Genomic DNA, 17335 nt, shown 5'->3' with positions numbered 1-17335 from the left:
GAGTTTAATGTAATTTTTCAATTTGAATTTGTCTATTATTGGTGAGGTTATACAAGAAGGAATTCTTAAGAATCTAAAATTTAGAATTTTGAAAAGGAGTAAATTACTCGATTTAGTGTGTGCTAGCTAGTTTTTAGGAAAAAAAAAATGTATCAAGTGTATGTGAGATATATTTAAATAAATAAAGAGTGTGTGCTAATTTTTAGGAAGTTTCTCGAGTAGTTTTTTTGTTTTTGAATTTTGTTGAATTAAACTCTTAACCTTATTTTTTATTTTTTAGGAATAAAAATTATCTAATTAAATTAGGAGTATTTTTAATATTTTTTGAAATTACAGTTAACTTTTTGAATCCTCTTCGTACAAAGAGATCATTATATATACTATTATTTAAGGGATTTCCTTTGTTTGGATTCCTCATTTTTAGTTAAAAAATGCCCCTATACTCCAACGTTTAAGTAGAGACAAAATTAAAGGACAATTCGGTAAAAATGCAACTCTAACTCTCAATAAAACGTTACCTAAAAATAAGACCACTCTCATGTTATTTTTCAAATTGATTTATTCGCTTATAAATTAGATTTTTAAAAGAAAATTATTTTATGTATATATATAATAAAATTAAAAAAAAAACACAAATTTTGTTTTACAAAATAGGACCACTAAAAACAAAAAAGCCTCATCGTAAGCGCGTGTGATGAGGCTAATAAATATAATATATTTGAGAATGGCACACATGATCCTATAGACTTATTTGAGAGGAATAAGTAGACACGTCAACCCCACACGTACTAATAAATTTTTGTTGGTAAGTCTACACCATTAATTAAGGGGCTTCTTCTGTTTGGATTTCTCATTTTTTTAGTTCAAAAATGCCTTTACATTTCTATGTTTAAGTAGAGACAAAAATAAAGAACAATTCAGCAAAAATGTAACTTTAATTTTCACTAAAACATTGTTTAAAAATAAGATCATTCTCTTATTATTTTTCAAATTGATTTATTCATTTATAAATTAGATTTTTAAAAGAAAAAAAAATATATAATAATAATAAAAAAAAACACAATTTTTGTTTTACCAAACAAGACTACTGAAAACAAAAAAGTCTAATCGAGAGCGCGTGTGACTAGATTAGTAAATATAATATATTTGAGAATGACACACATGATCCTATAGCTTTATTCGAGAGGAATAAGAATACGCGTCAACCCCACGCGTACTAATAAATTGAATGATAATAATATGCTTAACAAAACAAAAAAAAGAAAAGAAAAGAGAAAGTAATTACTATAAATGGTAACGAAAAGAAGGTGTTGGTGGTGCAGTTGAAACAACTCCTGAAAAATGAAAAATCTGAGATCACTCTCCGTTTTGTAAATTGCAATCAAAGCACAATTCATTCAACCAAGGCAACTGGGTTAGCCCTTTCTCTCTCCTTTCTGCTTTATGTTTCACAAATTTCCATTCATTTGTTGTGGTTGTTGTTATTATTATTGTATGTTCTCTTCTTTTGTACTATGATCAAATACATTCAAGAATTCCTATAAAAATAAAAAAATTCAAGAATTATCTATCTTTAAAGGGGATCTGGGTATGTTTCTATGTAAGGAATCGTATCATTATAAACACACTAGTTGATGCCACATTATTTGGATTTTGTGAACTTGATAGACTTTTCCCATTATATAATGGGTTCCAGTTTACCCATCTGTTGAATAAGGCACTTACACAAAAAAGAAACTCTTTGACGGTAAATAGCAATCTTTATGGAGTAAACCCCATAAAATGTCAAATCTTTTGGTATTTTTCATAAAATAATAATAATAATAGTAATAACTGATGAGCCAATTTGCCTGATCGTGTGTTCTTGTTTGTGTGACATGAGTATATTTTGTAAATGGGTGAATTTTGGTCATTAGTTATTGTTATTTTGTGTGATCTTCGGCTGTTTTTTTATTTTTTTATTTTTTTGATGAAAGTATGCCCATGTGCTCCCCCCAAATCAAAATTCTGGGAAAAGTCTGAACCCAAATTTTTTCAATTAGAAATCAATACTATTTGCAGTAAGAAAGAGGAAAGAGGTAATATCCAAGAAAAAAAAAGGGCGGCCTATTAATCGCCTCTCCAATACCTTGCAAAAGTGGGAGCCGGCCTATACCTTGCAAAAGTGGGAGATTTATGTGCTGGGTATAACCTTTTTGGTATGTTTTAAGTAAATATCATTTTTTCACTGGGTAGTGCATGATTGGGATGACACTGGTATTATATCTTTCCTTTTTATGCTTTGCTTGATTTCTTCAAGAAGAAGAGAGAATGATCAGAATTGCTCAACTAAGTCTTCGTTTTGCCATTTTCTTTTCTCTTAACACTTTCACTAAACAAAATAGTCTTGATCTCTTAAAACATTTATGGTCTTCCTCCCATTTGATTGCTTTAACAGCCTAGCGTTTGCAATTTTTTAGAACAAATTCTGAGTTGAATGAAAAATGGGAGGTGGCAAGGATAAGCATGGTAACGACTCTGATGACAGAGGGATGTTTTCACATCTTGCTGGATATGCTGGAGGATACTACCCTCCACAAGGCCACTCTTCACATGGATATCCTCCACAAGGACACTCTTCACATGGATATCCTCCACAAGGGTATCCTCCACAAGGATATCCTCCTCAAGGATATCCCCCACAGGCCTACCCACCAGCTGGATATCCTCCCCCAGGTGGATACGCCCCTGCTGGATATCCTCCTCCAGGTGGTTACCCTCCACCAGCCTATCCTCCCCCAGGTGGTTACCCTCCACCATATAGCTATCCTACTCCATCAGCTCCTCCATATCATTCAGGTATATTTAAATTCCTCTCACCTACAAAGCATGAATACATATAATATGTATATTTTATATGCATGCATCAGGATTTGGTGGGATATGTATTGAATATGTATCCTTAAATAAGAAAATTAATGTTGTTCTCACGTATATGGTGGGATATGAGAGTTTATGGATGAGATACATAATTGGATATGTTTGGTATAAAAGCTTATTTTTCTTATTAAAAAAAGGGAGTTTATATTTAAAAGAACAACATCTAGTGTTTTAGAAAGTTAGAAACCTTAATAAGTCAAAAATATATCGGAATATCAAATACGGGCCATGGATTATTTGTTCTCTTGTTGTTTACGTCTTCTAAATCTGTTTCGTCATTTTATTTTAGGTCTTTCAATATATGTCATATATCTTTCTAACTAAATCTTGAATAATGTTATGGGTTTAGTTAATTGGTAAAGTCTTTTGTCATCAAATAAGAGATTTGGGATTCGAACCCCGCCTACACCAAAAATCAATTAGTGTTTTGGCCTAATGATAAAGAGCAATCATCGTATAGATGCCATAGGTTAAAATTCTATTGTATCTAAAAAAATCTTTGTATAATGTTCCCTCCATCTCATTTTCTTTGTCTGCTATTATATTTTGGAATGTTCCCAAACATTGCCCCCTTAGAAAGGTCAATGAAAACATTTTAATAACTTCCATAATATGCCATTTATTTTATTGAAAAAGTTAATGCATTTTGTCTCACTTATTTTTCTTATATGAAATTCTTATATGCAAATCTCAATCCTCATTTCTGTCTTAGAGGACCTTAATGGTCCATCCTTTCTTTCTGTTGTTACAAATGTAGCAGAAAAGGGCTAGAGGGTGCTCTCTTCCTCTGATGAAAGCCCAAAGATTGTATTTAGTTGGTGTCCTTACTGGTAATTTAAGAATGTTATGAATATATTATATCTGATGAAAAATTCATCATTGTAGTATGATTCCTGATGTTGGGTATGTTACCATTCAATTTTCCCACATTAGCACTGAAAGAAAAATTAATTGACTTTTGAATAGACCACAAGCATTTAATGGAGTGCTTTCAGTCTCCTGCTCTACTGGCTTGTATATGTAATATATTAGCCAAATGGAACGATATCTTATAAATGCTTTATAAACCTCAGAAGAGATAAGTTTGGTAGTAGAGTTGTAACTACCATTTCACTTTGTTCATGGTGATTATTGCTGATAGATAATTCTCACAGGGCATGGACCTGGCATGGGAACATTGCTAGCAGGGGGTGCTGCAGCTGCAGCTGCTGTTTATGGTGCTCACCAGCTCTCACACGGTGCTCATCATCTCGGACATGGGGGTCACCATGGCTTTGGTCACGGAAAGTTTAAACATGGCAAGTTTAAGCATGGGAAATTTGGCAAGCGCTGGAAGCATGGCGGGTTTGGAAAGCATAAGTTCAAGAGATGGAAGTGATATGGGCTAAAGGCATATGTAATGGTTTGAGCTCAAGGTTTTTAACTTTCATTATTGAACAGGGGAAAGATTGCAGCATTGTCTTTCTAGCATTTACCTTAAATGGGTTCTGAATGATTTTTTTTAAAAAAAAAAAAAAAATCTCCAAGAGAAAAGGCTTATTTAATATATAATATATTATATATTATTTTTAAGTCTAATACCCCATTTCCCAACGCTTAGGTGTTCTTCCCCAAAATAAATATCAAAACTCACTTGCTCCTTGTCACAAACTCAAATTTTTCTTTCTCCACTCTCTATCTCTCTCAATCTTTCTTCACAATGAATGAGACTACAAGAGTCAAGCTCCCCTCCAACCAAAATCAAGATCTTGCCAGAGTTTTTTTTTTTTTTTTTATGTGTGAATCCGAGGGTTACTGGGTTTGCTACCATCTGTTAGGCTTGATGTTGGCTTGCTATATGTTGTTTTTTTTGGAGAATCCGTGGGCTTGGCACTTGCTCTGTTACAATTTTTTTTGTTTTTTTTTTTCAGATTTTAGTTCAAATATTTTTTTGGGCTTTTTTTTTTTTTTTTTTTTGCTTGAAAGTAGAACAAATAATTTTTTTTTTTATGGTGTTCCTAAATTTTTTTTAAGGATAAACAAATAAAAAAATTTAATTATTATATATAATTTTTTTTTCCAGTTCAGGGTGTTCCCAGAACACCCTGGGACCAACGTGGCATCGCCACTGTGCCCAAGTAGCAGAAAAACTAGTAACCAAATTGAACTTTCTTTTTTCATGAGACACATTTAATATCTTATTTGAAAAAAAGAGCAATCGCAAACACATAAACAATAGCTGTTACATTTTCACAAGAGAAACAGATTTTTTTTTTTTTAAAAAAAAAATCATTCAGAACCCCATTTAAGGTAAATGCTAGAAAGACAATGCTGCAATCTTTCCCCTGTTCAATAATGAAAGTTAAAACCTTGAGCTCAAACCATTACATATGCCTTTAGCCCATATCACTTCCATCTCTTGAACTTATGCTTTCCAAACCCGCCATGCTTCCAGCGCTTGCCAAATTTCCCATGCTTAAACTTGCCATGTTTAAACTTTCCGTGACCAAAGCCATGGTGACCCCCATGTCCGAGATGATGAGCACCGTGTGAGAGCTGGTGAGCACCATAAACAGCAGCTGCAGCTGCAGCACCCCCTGCTAGCAATGTTCCCATGCCAGGTCCATGCCCNAAAAAAAAAAAAAAAAAAATTTCCCAATGGTATTGCTGAAATACCATTGGGAATTTTTTTCCCATTGCGGCAATGGTATTTCGGCAATACCATTGCCACAATTGGGAATTTTTTTTTTGTTTTTTTAGAAATGAAGTGCACACAATTTTTACAATATTTTTATAACAAATTCTAAGTGTCAAGTTGTTACTTATTGTTATTGTTCGATTAAAATAGTAATCTCAATGTTAAATTTAAATTTGAATTAATAATAACTAGTTACCTGTGATTTGTTGTGAAAATATTGTAAAATATTGTGAACATAGCACATTATATTTTTTTTTTAAATTCCTCTCAGATTTCGGTATTCACTTTTTTTTTTTTTTGGTATTCCACTCTAATTTTCGGCTTTTTCAATTGTGGCAATGGTATTTTGGCAATACCATTGCCACAATTGGGAATTTTTTTTTTTTTTTGTTTTTTTAGAAATGAAGTGCACACAATTTTTACATTATTTTTACAACAAATTCTAAGTGTCAGGTTGTTACTTATTGTTATTGTTGGATTAAAATAGTAATCTCAATGTTAAATTTAAATTTGAATTAATAATAACTAGTTACCTGTGATTTGTTGTGAAAATATTGTAAAAATATTGTGTACGTAGCACATTATATATATTTTTTTAAATTCCTCCCAGATTTCGATGTTCACTTTTTTTTTTCACTCCCATTTTCGGCAATGGTATTGCCACAATAGGGACAAAATTTTTTTAGTTTGCTTGGGGCATCACTCAGAGCACTTCGTCTCGTAGTGCTCGGCAGATATTTGGGCAGTGAATTACGGCAACAGTGTTGCCGTAATTCACAATTTTTCTCTCCCCTCATTCTCTCTCCTACTTTTCTTGGAATTTCGGCAACACTGTCGCCGAAATTCAATCTCTCTCCTCAAATCCCCAAATAACTTGTAACAGTACCTATAACGCAAATATGTTTCAAAATTAGCAATATTTAGCCAAAAGACTCCGAGTTATTGGGCTCCTCTTTTTTAAATTTTAAACTACTTTGCATTGCATATTTTATATTATTATTATTATATTTTGGCTAAGAAAAGGTTCCTCGCCTTGCCACTATGCCTAACGGTGCTGCCCATCAGCCTTAGGCCTCCCGCTCCCTCAACATCAAGGTATTTCATCTTTGTTTTAGTCTCTCTCTCTCTCTCTCTATGAGTAATATTTACCCTATTTTTGGCTTTATGCCTTTATCCAGTGTTGGTGTTTTATTTTTTTTTTATTTTTTTTTTAATTTTTTTATTATTTTTTTAGAATATCTGGTGTTGGTGTAACTTAGTAACTGTGTAAGGTGTTGGTGGTGGTGAGATTATTAATTGTCTTTTAGTATTGGTGTTGGTGTCGGTGTCTTTTGGTGAGATACAATAAATTAGCTATATTTGATTGGTTCTAGTCTTGTGATTGGGGGTCATGGGTCATTGGGCTTTGTCTGTTGAATTGGAGGGTAGATGGGGGCATGGGGCCGGGGTAGTGCAATTGTGTTGTGTGCTAGTACTAGTGCAAGTGTGCAACTAATAATTAATAAATATGGCTGTGGCCTGTGTGCTGTGTGCTAGTTGATTAGTTCAACTAATGGTCGTAAAATATGTAATAAATCACTCTTTTTTAGACTTGGACTTAAGCTATACGGCCTATATATTTTTGTGCAGCAAAATTTATTGACTTTTTTGTTGTTGTTGTTGTTGTTGTTAAGTAATAGTGTGATATTCCAAGTAGGGAAGTAACGAACAACCATAGTAATTAGTTGAACTAATTAATTTTGTTTGTTTGGGATATTAAATTAACCAATAATTAATTGGGGAAAGCAACTAATAAACAATAATTAATAATTTAATTAATCAATACATTATATAAGACAAACAAATTAAATTATATTAAGTTAAACAACAATTAATAATTTTATAATTAATAAAACAACAATATAACAAAGTATAGTTTATAAAAGAAACAAATTAATGAAACAACTAAACAACAATACATTTGAGAAAAATTCCTGGAGCCGCCACTGGGAAAATTTATGCTTCTTAAGGAACATCCTGGGAAAAATTCATGGAGTCACCACTGCTTGGGCAAGGCCTCAATTGCAATCGGTCTTAGTTGCTCACCTGTAATTTTCTCAAGAGAAAAATATAGGTACTATAACTTTAAGAACAAAGTTGGCTACAAACTTGGTTGTAGCTAATGGTTATAACTCCATCTAATATTTTTTTAATAGCTATATATTTTGAAAATCAAACTGTTAAATTAAATGTTCTTTATGTTTTTAACACGTATGTCAAATTTTGTGTCAATTAGATATTATTTATTGTTTGATTCATAAACTTACTTTTAATGCATAATTTTATAATACAAAAATTTAAAATTTAAATATTTGATTGATGATATATCTATTGGTTTTTAATCATTCTGAAAATTTTGCAAAAATGGAGAATATAAGAAGAAAATGTAATTGAATTATGGATTTATCAAAATTTACATCTATTAAAAAGATATTGAGTGGAGTTATTATTAAATTTTATCCTGACTTTAATGAGTCTACACTAAATATAGAGTTGTCTTCTTTCCACCTAAAGCTTAAAAATGATATTGAGTGGAGTTATAGTTAAATTTTATCCTAACTTTAATGAGTCTACACTAAATATAGAGTTGTCTTCTTTTCACCTAAAACTTAGAGGCTTGAGTGCAATAGTCAAATACTATTTCTTAGAAATTCTCAACTCTTGGTGTGCTCCTTTAATTAGCTGTCTGCATGAAAGTAGTACCTACTTAGAAAGAGGTATTATCTAGCATATAGTGTTTGTCCAAGTTTGCTTAATAGATTTGTTACAGCAAAGTGTTGAGAACTGTACCTTTTTCTTCTGGCTGAGCAAATGCAGTATATATTGTGGAGAAGTAAGGCCTTTCCCATCCATGCTGTAAATTGTAATGAACATTAGCTTGTAATTTGTGTTTACACATGAGGGCATTGAAGAAGCAATGATCAATAGGTACTCTTATATTCTTAGAAAACAGGTTGCATAAAAGATTTACATATAGAATAACTAGTGCAAAAACTTAGGTACAATAACTAGTGCAAAAACTTAGGTACAATACCTTAGGTTAGGTGTAATTCACCCTATTTTTGTCTTATAATTCAATTAGTGATAATAAAAAGGATTAGTTACAGATAAAAGAAATTAGCCTTAAAAAAGAGTTCGAGCATCCTTTACGATTTGGTTGATAAAAACTTTGCTAACCAAATGACATAAGACTTTTGTTGTCAAAATACTCAAAACTGATGTTGATGGAAGAATATCATGGTATTTGATAGATTAAGCTATTGTTCTAGATCTAAAAGAAAAGCAGAGGATCAATTGCAACTTTCCACTTGGACTCCTTGCAGCTGAGCCAAAATTCTTTCTTTCTTTCTTTTTTTCATAGAAAATATTCTCAAATGAGTTTCTGTTCCATATTTTCGATAATGTTGAAGGTGGGAATTTTTTGGAATAAAAGTTCACGGAGGGATGAAAGATATTAGCACGGACGCGGCTGGGAGGGTGCCACACCCGAGTCCCCCGAGTCCGACGCGGCCTAATGCGGGACGCGACGTCCAACGCGGTTGACCGCGAGTTGGTGCCGCGTCTGATTTTTTTTTTTTTTCTCGGATTTGCGCCAACGAGGCTCGATTCAGCTAGAATCGGCTTCGATTCGGCCAGAATCGGTCAATATCGGCCATATCGGATCGTATTGGCTGGCGACCGATATGGCCGAAATATGCCGGAAACGGCCGAAACAGGCCGATATCGGCCTTGAAACTCGCCGGAACAGCCGAAATTCTGACCTCAGAGGCATAGTAATGTGTTTCTTGTCTTCTTCTTTCTTTGTTTTGTGAATCAAGGCATAACAATGTGTTTTTTATGAATATTTTAATAGTAAAAATATATAGAAAATATAAATAAAAATATTTTAAATAATTTTTTAATCGCCGAGTCCCGCCGCACCTGCACCTTACTTTTTCAAAAATTGCCGAGTCCCGCACCCGCACCCGCACCCACACCCGAGTCCCAAAACACACCCGTGCTTCATAGGATATTAGTAAATGACAAAAAATTACTCCAAAAGTTAGCTGTAGTAGAGAAAGAAAAGAAAATTTTAAAAGCCATATGGTTTCATAGAAGAAAGATTTAACACTTTAACATGGGTTTATGCTAGGTTGCTCAGACATTGATGTTGGTACGGGTACGATATGGGTATGGGTATGGAGGTACGACAATTCTTGAAAAACAAGGGTACAACACATCAGGAGTATGGCAATTAATTAATAAATATATTTAGGTATATTTTTAAATATTTTTAGACAATATATGTTTATTTTAGGATTTAAATTAAGTAATAACAGCAAATAAGTACAATAACACTAGAAAAATGTTGTCCAAAATACAATTTTTGTTCCATTACTAAACCCATAAGACAAATAAAACCCAAAAAAAAAAACACTAAACCCACTGACCTAGTATAGTACATGCATAAGGAGAAGGAGATAAACATAAAACCCAAAAAAAAAAAAACTATTAAATAAGTATAAACACAAGTAAATAAGTAAGTTGAAAGCCCAAAAGACAAAGAACCCAAAACTTGCATAGAGAAAAACGGCAGAGGGAGAGAGAAGGAGCTTTGGGGTTGCTGGATGTCGGAGGGGGTTCGATTGTCGTTGATGTACTCCAAGGAGAAACACCGCATAGATTATATCAGAGAATTGAGGGAAAGAGAGAGGTGTTGGTCCAAATCCTATTCTTTCTTTCTCTCTTTCTTTTATTTTTATTTTTTAAGTTTTTTCATGTCTAGGAGATTCCGCGTGTCACAACTGTGTTTGTGATGTTTTAATGTGGGTTTTAATGTTTTTTCCAATTTTTTTTGCCGGATTTATAGTGGCGTTTGCAAACGTTACTATAGACCTAGGACTTATATTGGCGTTTGAAAATGCCGCTATTGGTCCCTTATTTTAATATTTTAATTATTTTTTGTGATGGACTCTTTTTATAACTTTTTTTTGGTGCTGGGCTATAGCAGCATTTTACAAATGCCATTATAGGCCCATGTAAGACCAAGACCTATAGTGGTGTTTGTAAAATGCTGCTATAGATTCTTCATATATATATATATATATATCTATTTAACTGAATATTTTGGCATATGCCATAGTTTTATGATAAGCAGTGGCCATATATTGTTGACATGTGGAATTTTACCATCCATTGATCTCTGAAATTTAGATCATTTTCGATATATGTTAAATGATTAAATTCATTATTTTCTAATAGTTTAAACTTTTGAAAAATCAGTAATTTAATAGTGATAAAGAGCATGTATGCTCCTCCCCAATGTTGTTCAATTAGTGTTTAGTTTAGTTCTCTCTCTTTCTCTCTCTCTCTCTCTCTAGATCACCACCCTTTTTAGGGTGAGTGAAACAAAAATGACCATTTTTGGTGTGAATTTAACTTGCAAAGTGAGTTATGTGTATATTCACAAAAAAGTTTTATATTAAAGTATAATTTTGGCCCTTAAAGTTTGATGTTGTTTTCTGTACGGTGCGTCCCTCCTGGGGCCATCTGGACAGCCAGCCCAAGCTGCGCAAATGGGCCCATGCTTGCTAACTCTCTCATCAAAAGCTAGGCTCAAGGGCCGCTAGGTTAGCCATGCACGAATCAAGGGGCTAAGGTACGGTCCTCCGAGGCCCAAAGTACATTCAAGCCCAAAGTTTCGATGTAACAGGACTATCCATAGCCTCGGTCTAGGCCCACACGAATAGCAGGCTCATGTTTTTTCACTTGATCCTTACTCGGGAAACTTTACCGAGCAGTGAAACTAGCATAGTGTCCGATCATAGTGTCATTTGCATGCTCGGAAACACCCAAAAGCACCGCTGCCGGGCATGCTTTCTAGAGTGGGAATTAAGTTCCAAGGCCATTTTCACCATATCCCACTCCCACCTGACCTTCCACTTATGATTGACAACATTGGACCTCACATTACACTAACCATGGAGGTAATCATAACCTCTCCACTCATTTGAGGGTATAAATTCGAAATTTGGAGGAGAGAAATAGGTTGGAAGGTTGAGAGAGGGGGGCTAAGGAGAGAAAGTGATTCAAGCGGTGAGAGAGAGAGAAATGTGACCTCATTGGGTCTTAGTGTTGAGGACGACCTAGGGTAGGAAATCCTTATCCATTATAAAAATAAGTTGTGAGCCCAAGAGAGGTTAGGCCCAATAGCCTCGCTTCGGACGCGCACATTTTCATTCTATCACTTTAAATTTCAAAATTTTTATTGGCACTTCATGTTTGATTTTTTTTTTCATATTGGCCCTATTACCTATTTCTGTTAGTAGTCTGCGCTAGCTCAAGGTGAAGCCCAAGTTACATCCAAGCAATTAAACTTACTTTTCCATAAGCCATGCTATGTTATCTTTGAAGGAGACTCCAATGAAGTGATTGAAGCCGTACTGTAACTTCATTCCTCTCCTCCTTGGTTTTTAGCTCATTTCTTCTTAGATTTGAAATAGGCATTATGTTCCCTCTTCTATTGGTTTTTAGCTCTTTTTGTTTTTATGAATGTAAATTTTTTATCTTATAATGTGGCTTGTTGGGTAGCCTTTTGTAATTGGGACAGCTTCATCTCCATCTACTTTCTTCTTTCTTGAGTTCTTTCTTCCGTTAGAAATGGATTGAGGCCCTCTTCTATTTCTTCTTAATATATCATTGTAATTCATAAAAAAATGGTTAGATTACTAATATAAATAAACTTATATGGATGATGTGTCTTAGTGGAAACACTTATTTGGCACTTAACTGTCAATTTACTAATAAAAAAGGACTTGGGAGATGTGTTATGATGAATTGCATTTATCTGACACTTAATGGACTAGATTACTAATAGAATTGGATGGCATGACCAATATGAAAATGGAATCAAATGAGTGTGCCAAAATGAAAATTTTGAAATGTAGTAGAGTTAAAATAAAAATAAGCATAAACTTTAATGGCTAAAAGCCTAAAAGTGTACTTTAGTCAAAATTGATGATGTGACAAGTTATAAATTTTTAGAATTTTCAAAAAAATTATGTTAAAATCATCTTATAAGTTTTAGAGGATGTCAATCCAAAATAAATAAAAACATTTTCAATCTAAATTAAATTTGATCAAGCAGATGACATACAATCTCTTAAAAAAATAAAGAAAATCATAATAGAATATTCATTATATTTGGCTTGAATATTTTTAGAATGTAAAATTTAGAATGCACACAATTTTGCAAGATAAAGGTAAATTTGGAAGATTAAATAGATAGGGGGGGGGGGGTTGGGGGAGAATGATAAGTTGATAACATCAAGTAAACCTGAAATTTGGTTTCTAATTAAATAGCCACTTAGCCAATTATGGAACCAAAACTTTAGTGCTCTAATGTTTTGGTTCAATAAATGGCTATCCATTGGGGCAATAAGAAACCTAATTTCTAGTCTGCTTTCCTTTGAAGAGGGTAATCTTTTGATCAAGGATGTTGGAGTTGAAGGGGCATGGAATCTCAACCTATGCTCCTTTAATTTCCATAGGATCTCTTACTTCTAATCAAGCCTGTCTGGCTGTCTCTTTTCCCTCTTGGTGAGGATAGAATTTCTTGGGCATCTTCATCTTCCTAGAAATAAAGTGATTTTAAAAAAATTCTTCTGTTAATTAGGATTGTTTAAGAGAAGTGAACCACCTTGCTGTTGAATATTTCTATAGTGCTGCTCAATCTTGCATGATCAAGAGCAAGCACTATGTTAGATTGAGATGGAATAAACTTGTGGAAGGTTGGCACAAAATTAATACGGATGGTTATTCCTTAGGCAATTAGGCAATCCTAGGCCAGCTAGTGGTGGGAGAGTAATCTAGGACCATAAAGGTCAATGGATTATGGGTTTTACCTGATTTATAGGTGTAGCTATTAGTGTTGATGTGGAGCTTTAAGCTATGAGGGATGGCCACTTGATGTGTATATATCTAAATTTTATTGGCAATATAAATTGAGATTAATGCAGTGGTAGTCTTTGAATGGGTAACTAACTCTTATAGCAACAATTTACATCATGCAGTTCTTATCATGGATTGTAGGAACCTCTTTAGTTAGATGCCAAAGGTGAAGATGAAGCACTACTTCCTTAAGGTTAATCAATGTGCGGATGCTCTAACTAGAAAAGGAACTGAATTACACTAGGATTATGTTCTATTTGATAGTCCTTTGTGGACATTTGTATTTTAATTTATTATGACAACTTAGGCATATATTATGAGAAGTTTTGTCCCAACTCTATATTAGCTATTTAATTTATGATTATACTTTGTTTACCCAAAAAGAAATCTCCTGTTTTATGACTAGGATTAGTATATTTGATAAGAAGCTTTGAGATGATAAGAAGTGCCCGTTTGTTTCCACGTTTTGAGCCCAAAAAGCTCTTTTTGAAAAAAGTCAGGCCTAGATGTGCGTTTGGTGAAGCCCAAAACGCAACTTTTTGTCGAAAGTTGCATTTTATATTTGTGAAGAAACGCGCATTCACTGAAAGTTCCACTTCGGTCCATTTTGTAAAAGTCCCATGCGCGTTCATCATATATCCGTTGGAGAATATTGGCAATTACCAAATTATCCGTCAATCTATCCTCAGTCCATGCGCCTCATTCCTCTCCTCTCATCTCATCTCTCTGCTCTTCCCTCACTATTTTGCTACAAACACAGCACCACCCAACAAAATCAACAAAATCGAAATCAACTCATTTCAAACCCGATCTATCTACCACCACAATCAACAAAATCAACAAAACCCATTTCAAACCCAACTCAAAATCAACCCAAAACAAAATCAGCTCAAAATCAAACCCAAAATCCACAGAAAATCAACTCAAAATTAAACCATTAACTGAAAACCCATAACCCAAACCCAAAATCAAAATCAAATACAAATACAAATCCAATGTTTCAATCATCTTCATCATCATCATCTTCTCTGGAGGAAGTGAAAGGGAAAAAGGGGAAAGAATGAAGAAAAAAAAGTGAAAAGTGGAATGTTTTGGAGGGGAAGTGGAAGGGAAAAAGGGAAAAAAAGGAAAAAAAAAAAAAAAAGAAAAAGAAAAAAGAGAAGGGTACGTGGGTGGAGGAGGAAAAAAGAGGGAAAAAAAGAAGAAGGAGGAAATGTTATCACAATATTTGTACAATATTTTCACAATAAATCTTAAAGGGTAGGTTATTATTAGCTAATATTGGTGAGGAAAAAAATAATTTTTTTAGAAAGAGAAAAAAATAATTTTAATAGTACGTTAAAATTAAAATCTGTATCAATTTTTATCACAATACTTTTACAATAAATCTTAAGTGGTAGGTTATTATTAACTAATATTGGTGAGAAAAAAAATAATTTTTTTAGAAAGAGAAAAAAATAATTGTAATAGTACGTTCAAATTAAAATCAGTATCAATTATCACAATAATTTCATAATATTTTCACAATAAATTTTAAGTGGTAAGTTATTATTAGCTAATATTGATGAGAAAAAAATAATTTTTTTAGAAAGAGAAAAATTGATTTAAGTATATGAAGTAGTTAATTTAAGTATGAAATAAACTCACATATAAAAAAAAAAAGTATGAAATAAACTCCCTTATATATACATTGTCTTTTTTGGTAATTTACCTCTCAAACTGTCACTTTTATAAGTGTTAGCCAAACACTCAGTTTTTTCAAAAAGCACTTTTTAACAACTTTTACCAAACACTCAGTTTTTTGAAAATGCATTTTTTTATTATGTACTTTTTCAAAAAGATGAACCAAACTCACCCGACCATTTCCAAATATTTTATGTATTCACCTCATGTCATAACTAGTTGATCAAATCTCTCTCTCTCTCTCTCTCTCTCTCTCTCTCTCTAAATGACTTCTCTGCACCAATAGATTTCTAGGTGCCAAAAGTTAAATATTTATTATAGTTTGTGTTTTGGGGGGGGGGGGGGGGGNGTTGATCACCGAGCTTCAGTTGCTTTGGAGGCTTGCGAAGTCTACCCTCCTCGGGCGAGGAATGGGATTTGCTCCCATCCATTGGCTCCTTACCCTTGGAAAGTCTCTTCCTTTTCGGGTTATGAGACTCGGTCTGAGGGTCTGGTACTGTGGGGGCAGAAGACGACCTGGTTTACACAGTTAAAATCTGTTGCGGAGGTGCTGGGGGTTAGGGCTGCGACTCTCCCGGTACACCCTTTTTGGAACCGCCTTCTAGCAGGTCAAGAAGATTGGTTTGGGGCTGTCTTTTTAAACCCATCTCAGCCTGAGTACCAACTCTTAGAGACCGGAGATCGGCTTCGGACAAATGAGGGTCCCCTAGGTCACCAGAGGGGTCCTCGGACTGATCAGCTAGGTCGAACACACTATATTCGTCTCGGAAGAACTCAGTTCAACCACTTCCCTTGCCTTCTTAGACAGTCCTTCCTCGGCCACCATTACTTGTTGGGATGAGGAGGGACCTCTAGTGGGATGCCTTCAGGTATATAAGACCCCTCGGAAAATGCAAAATCGTCCTCCACCACGGTGATTTACGTAAGCCGAGAGTCACGAGCTCTAATCACGTGCTTTGGGATGGGGAATAATTTCTGAGCTGGGTCACATCCGAGGATTTGATGAGCGGCTCTGACCTGGTTATCAGGTTCGTTCAGGAAAAGGTCCGACCTGAGAACTGTTTCCAAATCCGCTTTGTTAACCAGGTGGAAATGGCGTGCAAAGGCGTGTGGATCTGCGAAAAGAAAAATGAAACTCCTACGGTTAATAAACCAAAGCGGATATATGGTTATAAAGATGAAAACATTGAAACCTCGATTGTTTCCTACTTCGGATGTCCTACCTGGCTCCCCCTCTACTATTGGGCAATGAAAACCGTTGTGCCACTCCCCCGACACTATGAGGAAATCTTGAGTCAACCCCTTGTTGGAATCAGGAAGACACTGGATGAGACAAATCCTATCGTCCCTTGTCTTCATATAGTACGTCTTACCCCTCAGGTGATGAAGGTTATAGCACCAGTTCACATCGTGGTGAGTTAGTCTCAGCCCCATTTTCTCATTCAAGATATCTACGCACCCTAATATCCTAAATACATTCATGGCACATTGGGTAGGAGCCAGGCGAAAATGCCTAAGGTAATTGAGGGTCACCGGCCTCATAGGGATTCTCATCCCTCCCTCTACGAAAGCGAATATTGGGATCACAACTTCACCCTCTCTCTTCTTAAGGTACCATTCCCCTTCTTCACAGTACTTCAAACTCACATTATTGGGTATCCCATAGTCGACAATGAATTTGTTCATCATCTCGTCGGACTCAACCAATTTCTTAAACTTACCCATTCCCCAAGGACAACTAAAAGTTCTAAAAGAAGAAAAAGAGGAGTAAAATCAAGAAAATCTGGGGTCGCTAGAAGAAGAAGACTTACAGAAGTATGGCAATTCTCTTCAGGAAGAGTGCAAGTTGAACTAGACTCAAGTCATACGCATCAATGGTTGTAAGCGCGAAAACGAGGAAACCAGGCGGTTTAAACAGGTACTTATACTCTCCCTTGGGTTCCCCAAATGTAACTGCCTGCCCGTAAAAGCAGGAGATCCCCACCGAACGATTACCATCACACCGTTGAAAGTGGGAAACATGGTGCCGCCAAAATTTAATGTGGGCACGCATTAGGTCTTGAAACGTAAAAAACGCACATCGAGCAG

General features: G+C 34.6%; 1 protein-coding gene and 1 long non-coding RNA gene across 5 annotated transcripts; one reads left to right on the top strand and one right to left on the bottom strand.

Annotated features, from left to right (window-relative positions):
* Positions 1-1268: 1268 nt before the first annotated feature.
* LOC111997568 (glycine-rich protein A3) lies at positions 1269-4438 on the top strand. Of its 4 annotated transcripts, none has more exons than XM_024029670.2 (4): positions 1269-1414; positions 2062-2198; positions 2460-2838; positions 4074-4438. In XM_024029670.2, the coding sequence occupies exons 3-4, from the start codon at positions 2484-2486 to the stop codon at positions 4295-4297; spliced, it is 579 nt and encodes a 192-aa protein (XP_023885438.2). In that variant the 5' UTR covers positions 1269-1414; positions 2062-2198; positions 2460-2483; the 3' UTR covers positions 4298-4438. The 4 variants fall into 4 exon arrangements, with proteins under 4 accessions (XP_023885438.2, XP_023885439.2, XP_023885440.2 ...); XM_024029671.2 differs by having other exon boundaries at positions 2043-2198; XM_024029672.2 differs by lacking the exon at positions 2062-2198 and having other exon boundaries at positions 2438-2838.
* A 3048-nt stretch (positions 4439-7486) lies between these two features.
* On the bottom strand, positions 7487-10428 carry LOC136062073 (uncharacterized). Its single transcript, XR_010623905.1, has 3 exons — positions 10191-10428; positions 8426-8489; positions 7487-7681 (listed from the first exon to the last, which is right to left on the bottom strand). It is a non-coding gene; the product is annotated as an uncharacterized LOC136062073 (long non-coding RNA).
* Positions 10429-17335: the final 6907 nt, after the last annotated feature.

The sequence above is a fragment of the Quercus suber genome, unplaced genomic scaffold, assembly GCF_002906115.3.
Source record: "Quercus suber isolate HL8 unplaced genomic scaffold, Cork oak 2.0 scaffold_378, whole genome shotgun sequence".
Lineage (NCBI taxonomy): Eukaryota > Viridiplantae > Streptophyta > Magnoliopsida > Fagales > Fagaceae > Quercus > Quercus suber.
The sequence above is the reverse complement of the archived record's forward strand: the minus strand, read 5'-3'. Positions and strand labels throughout refer to the sequence as shown.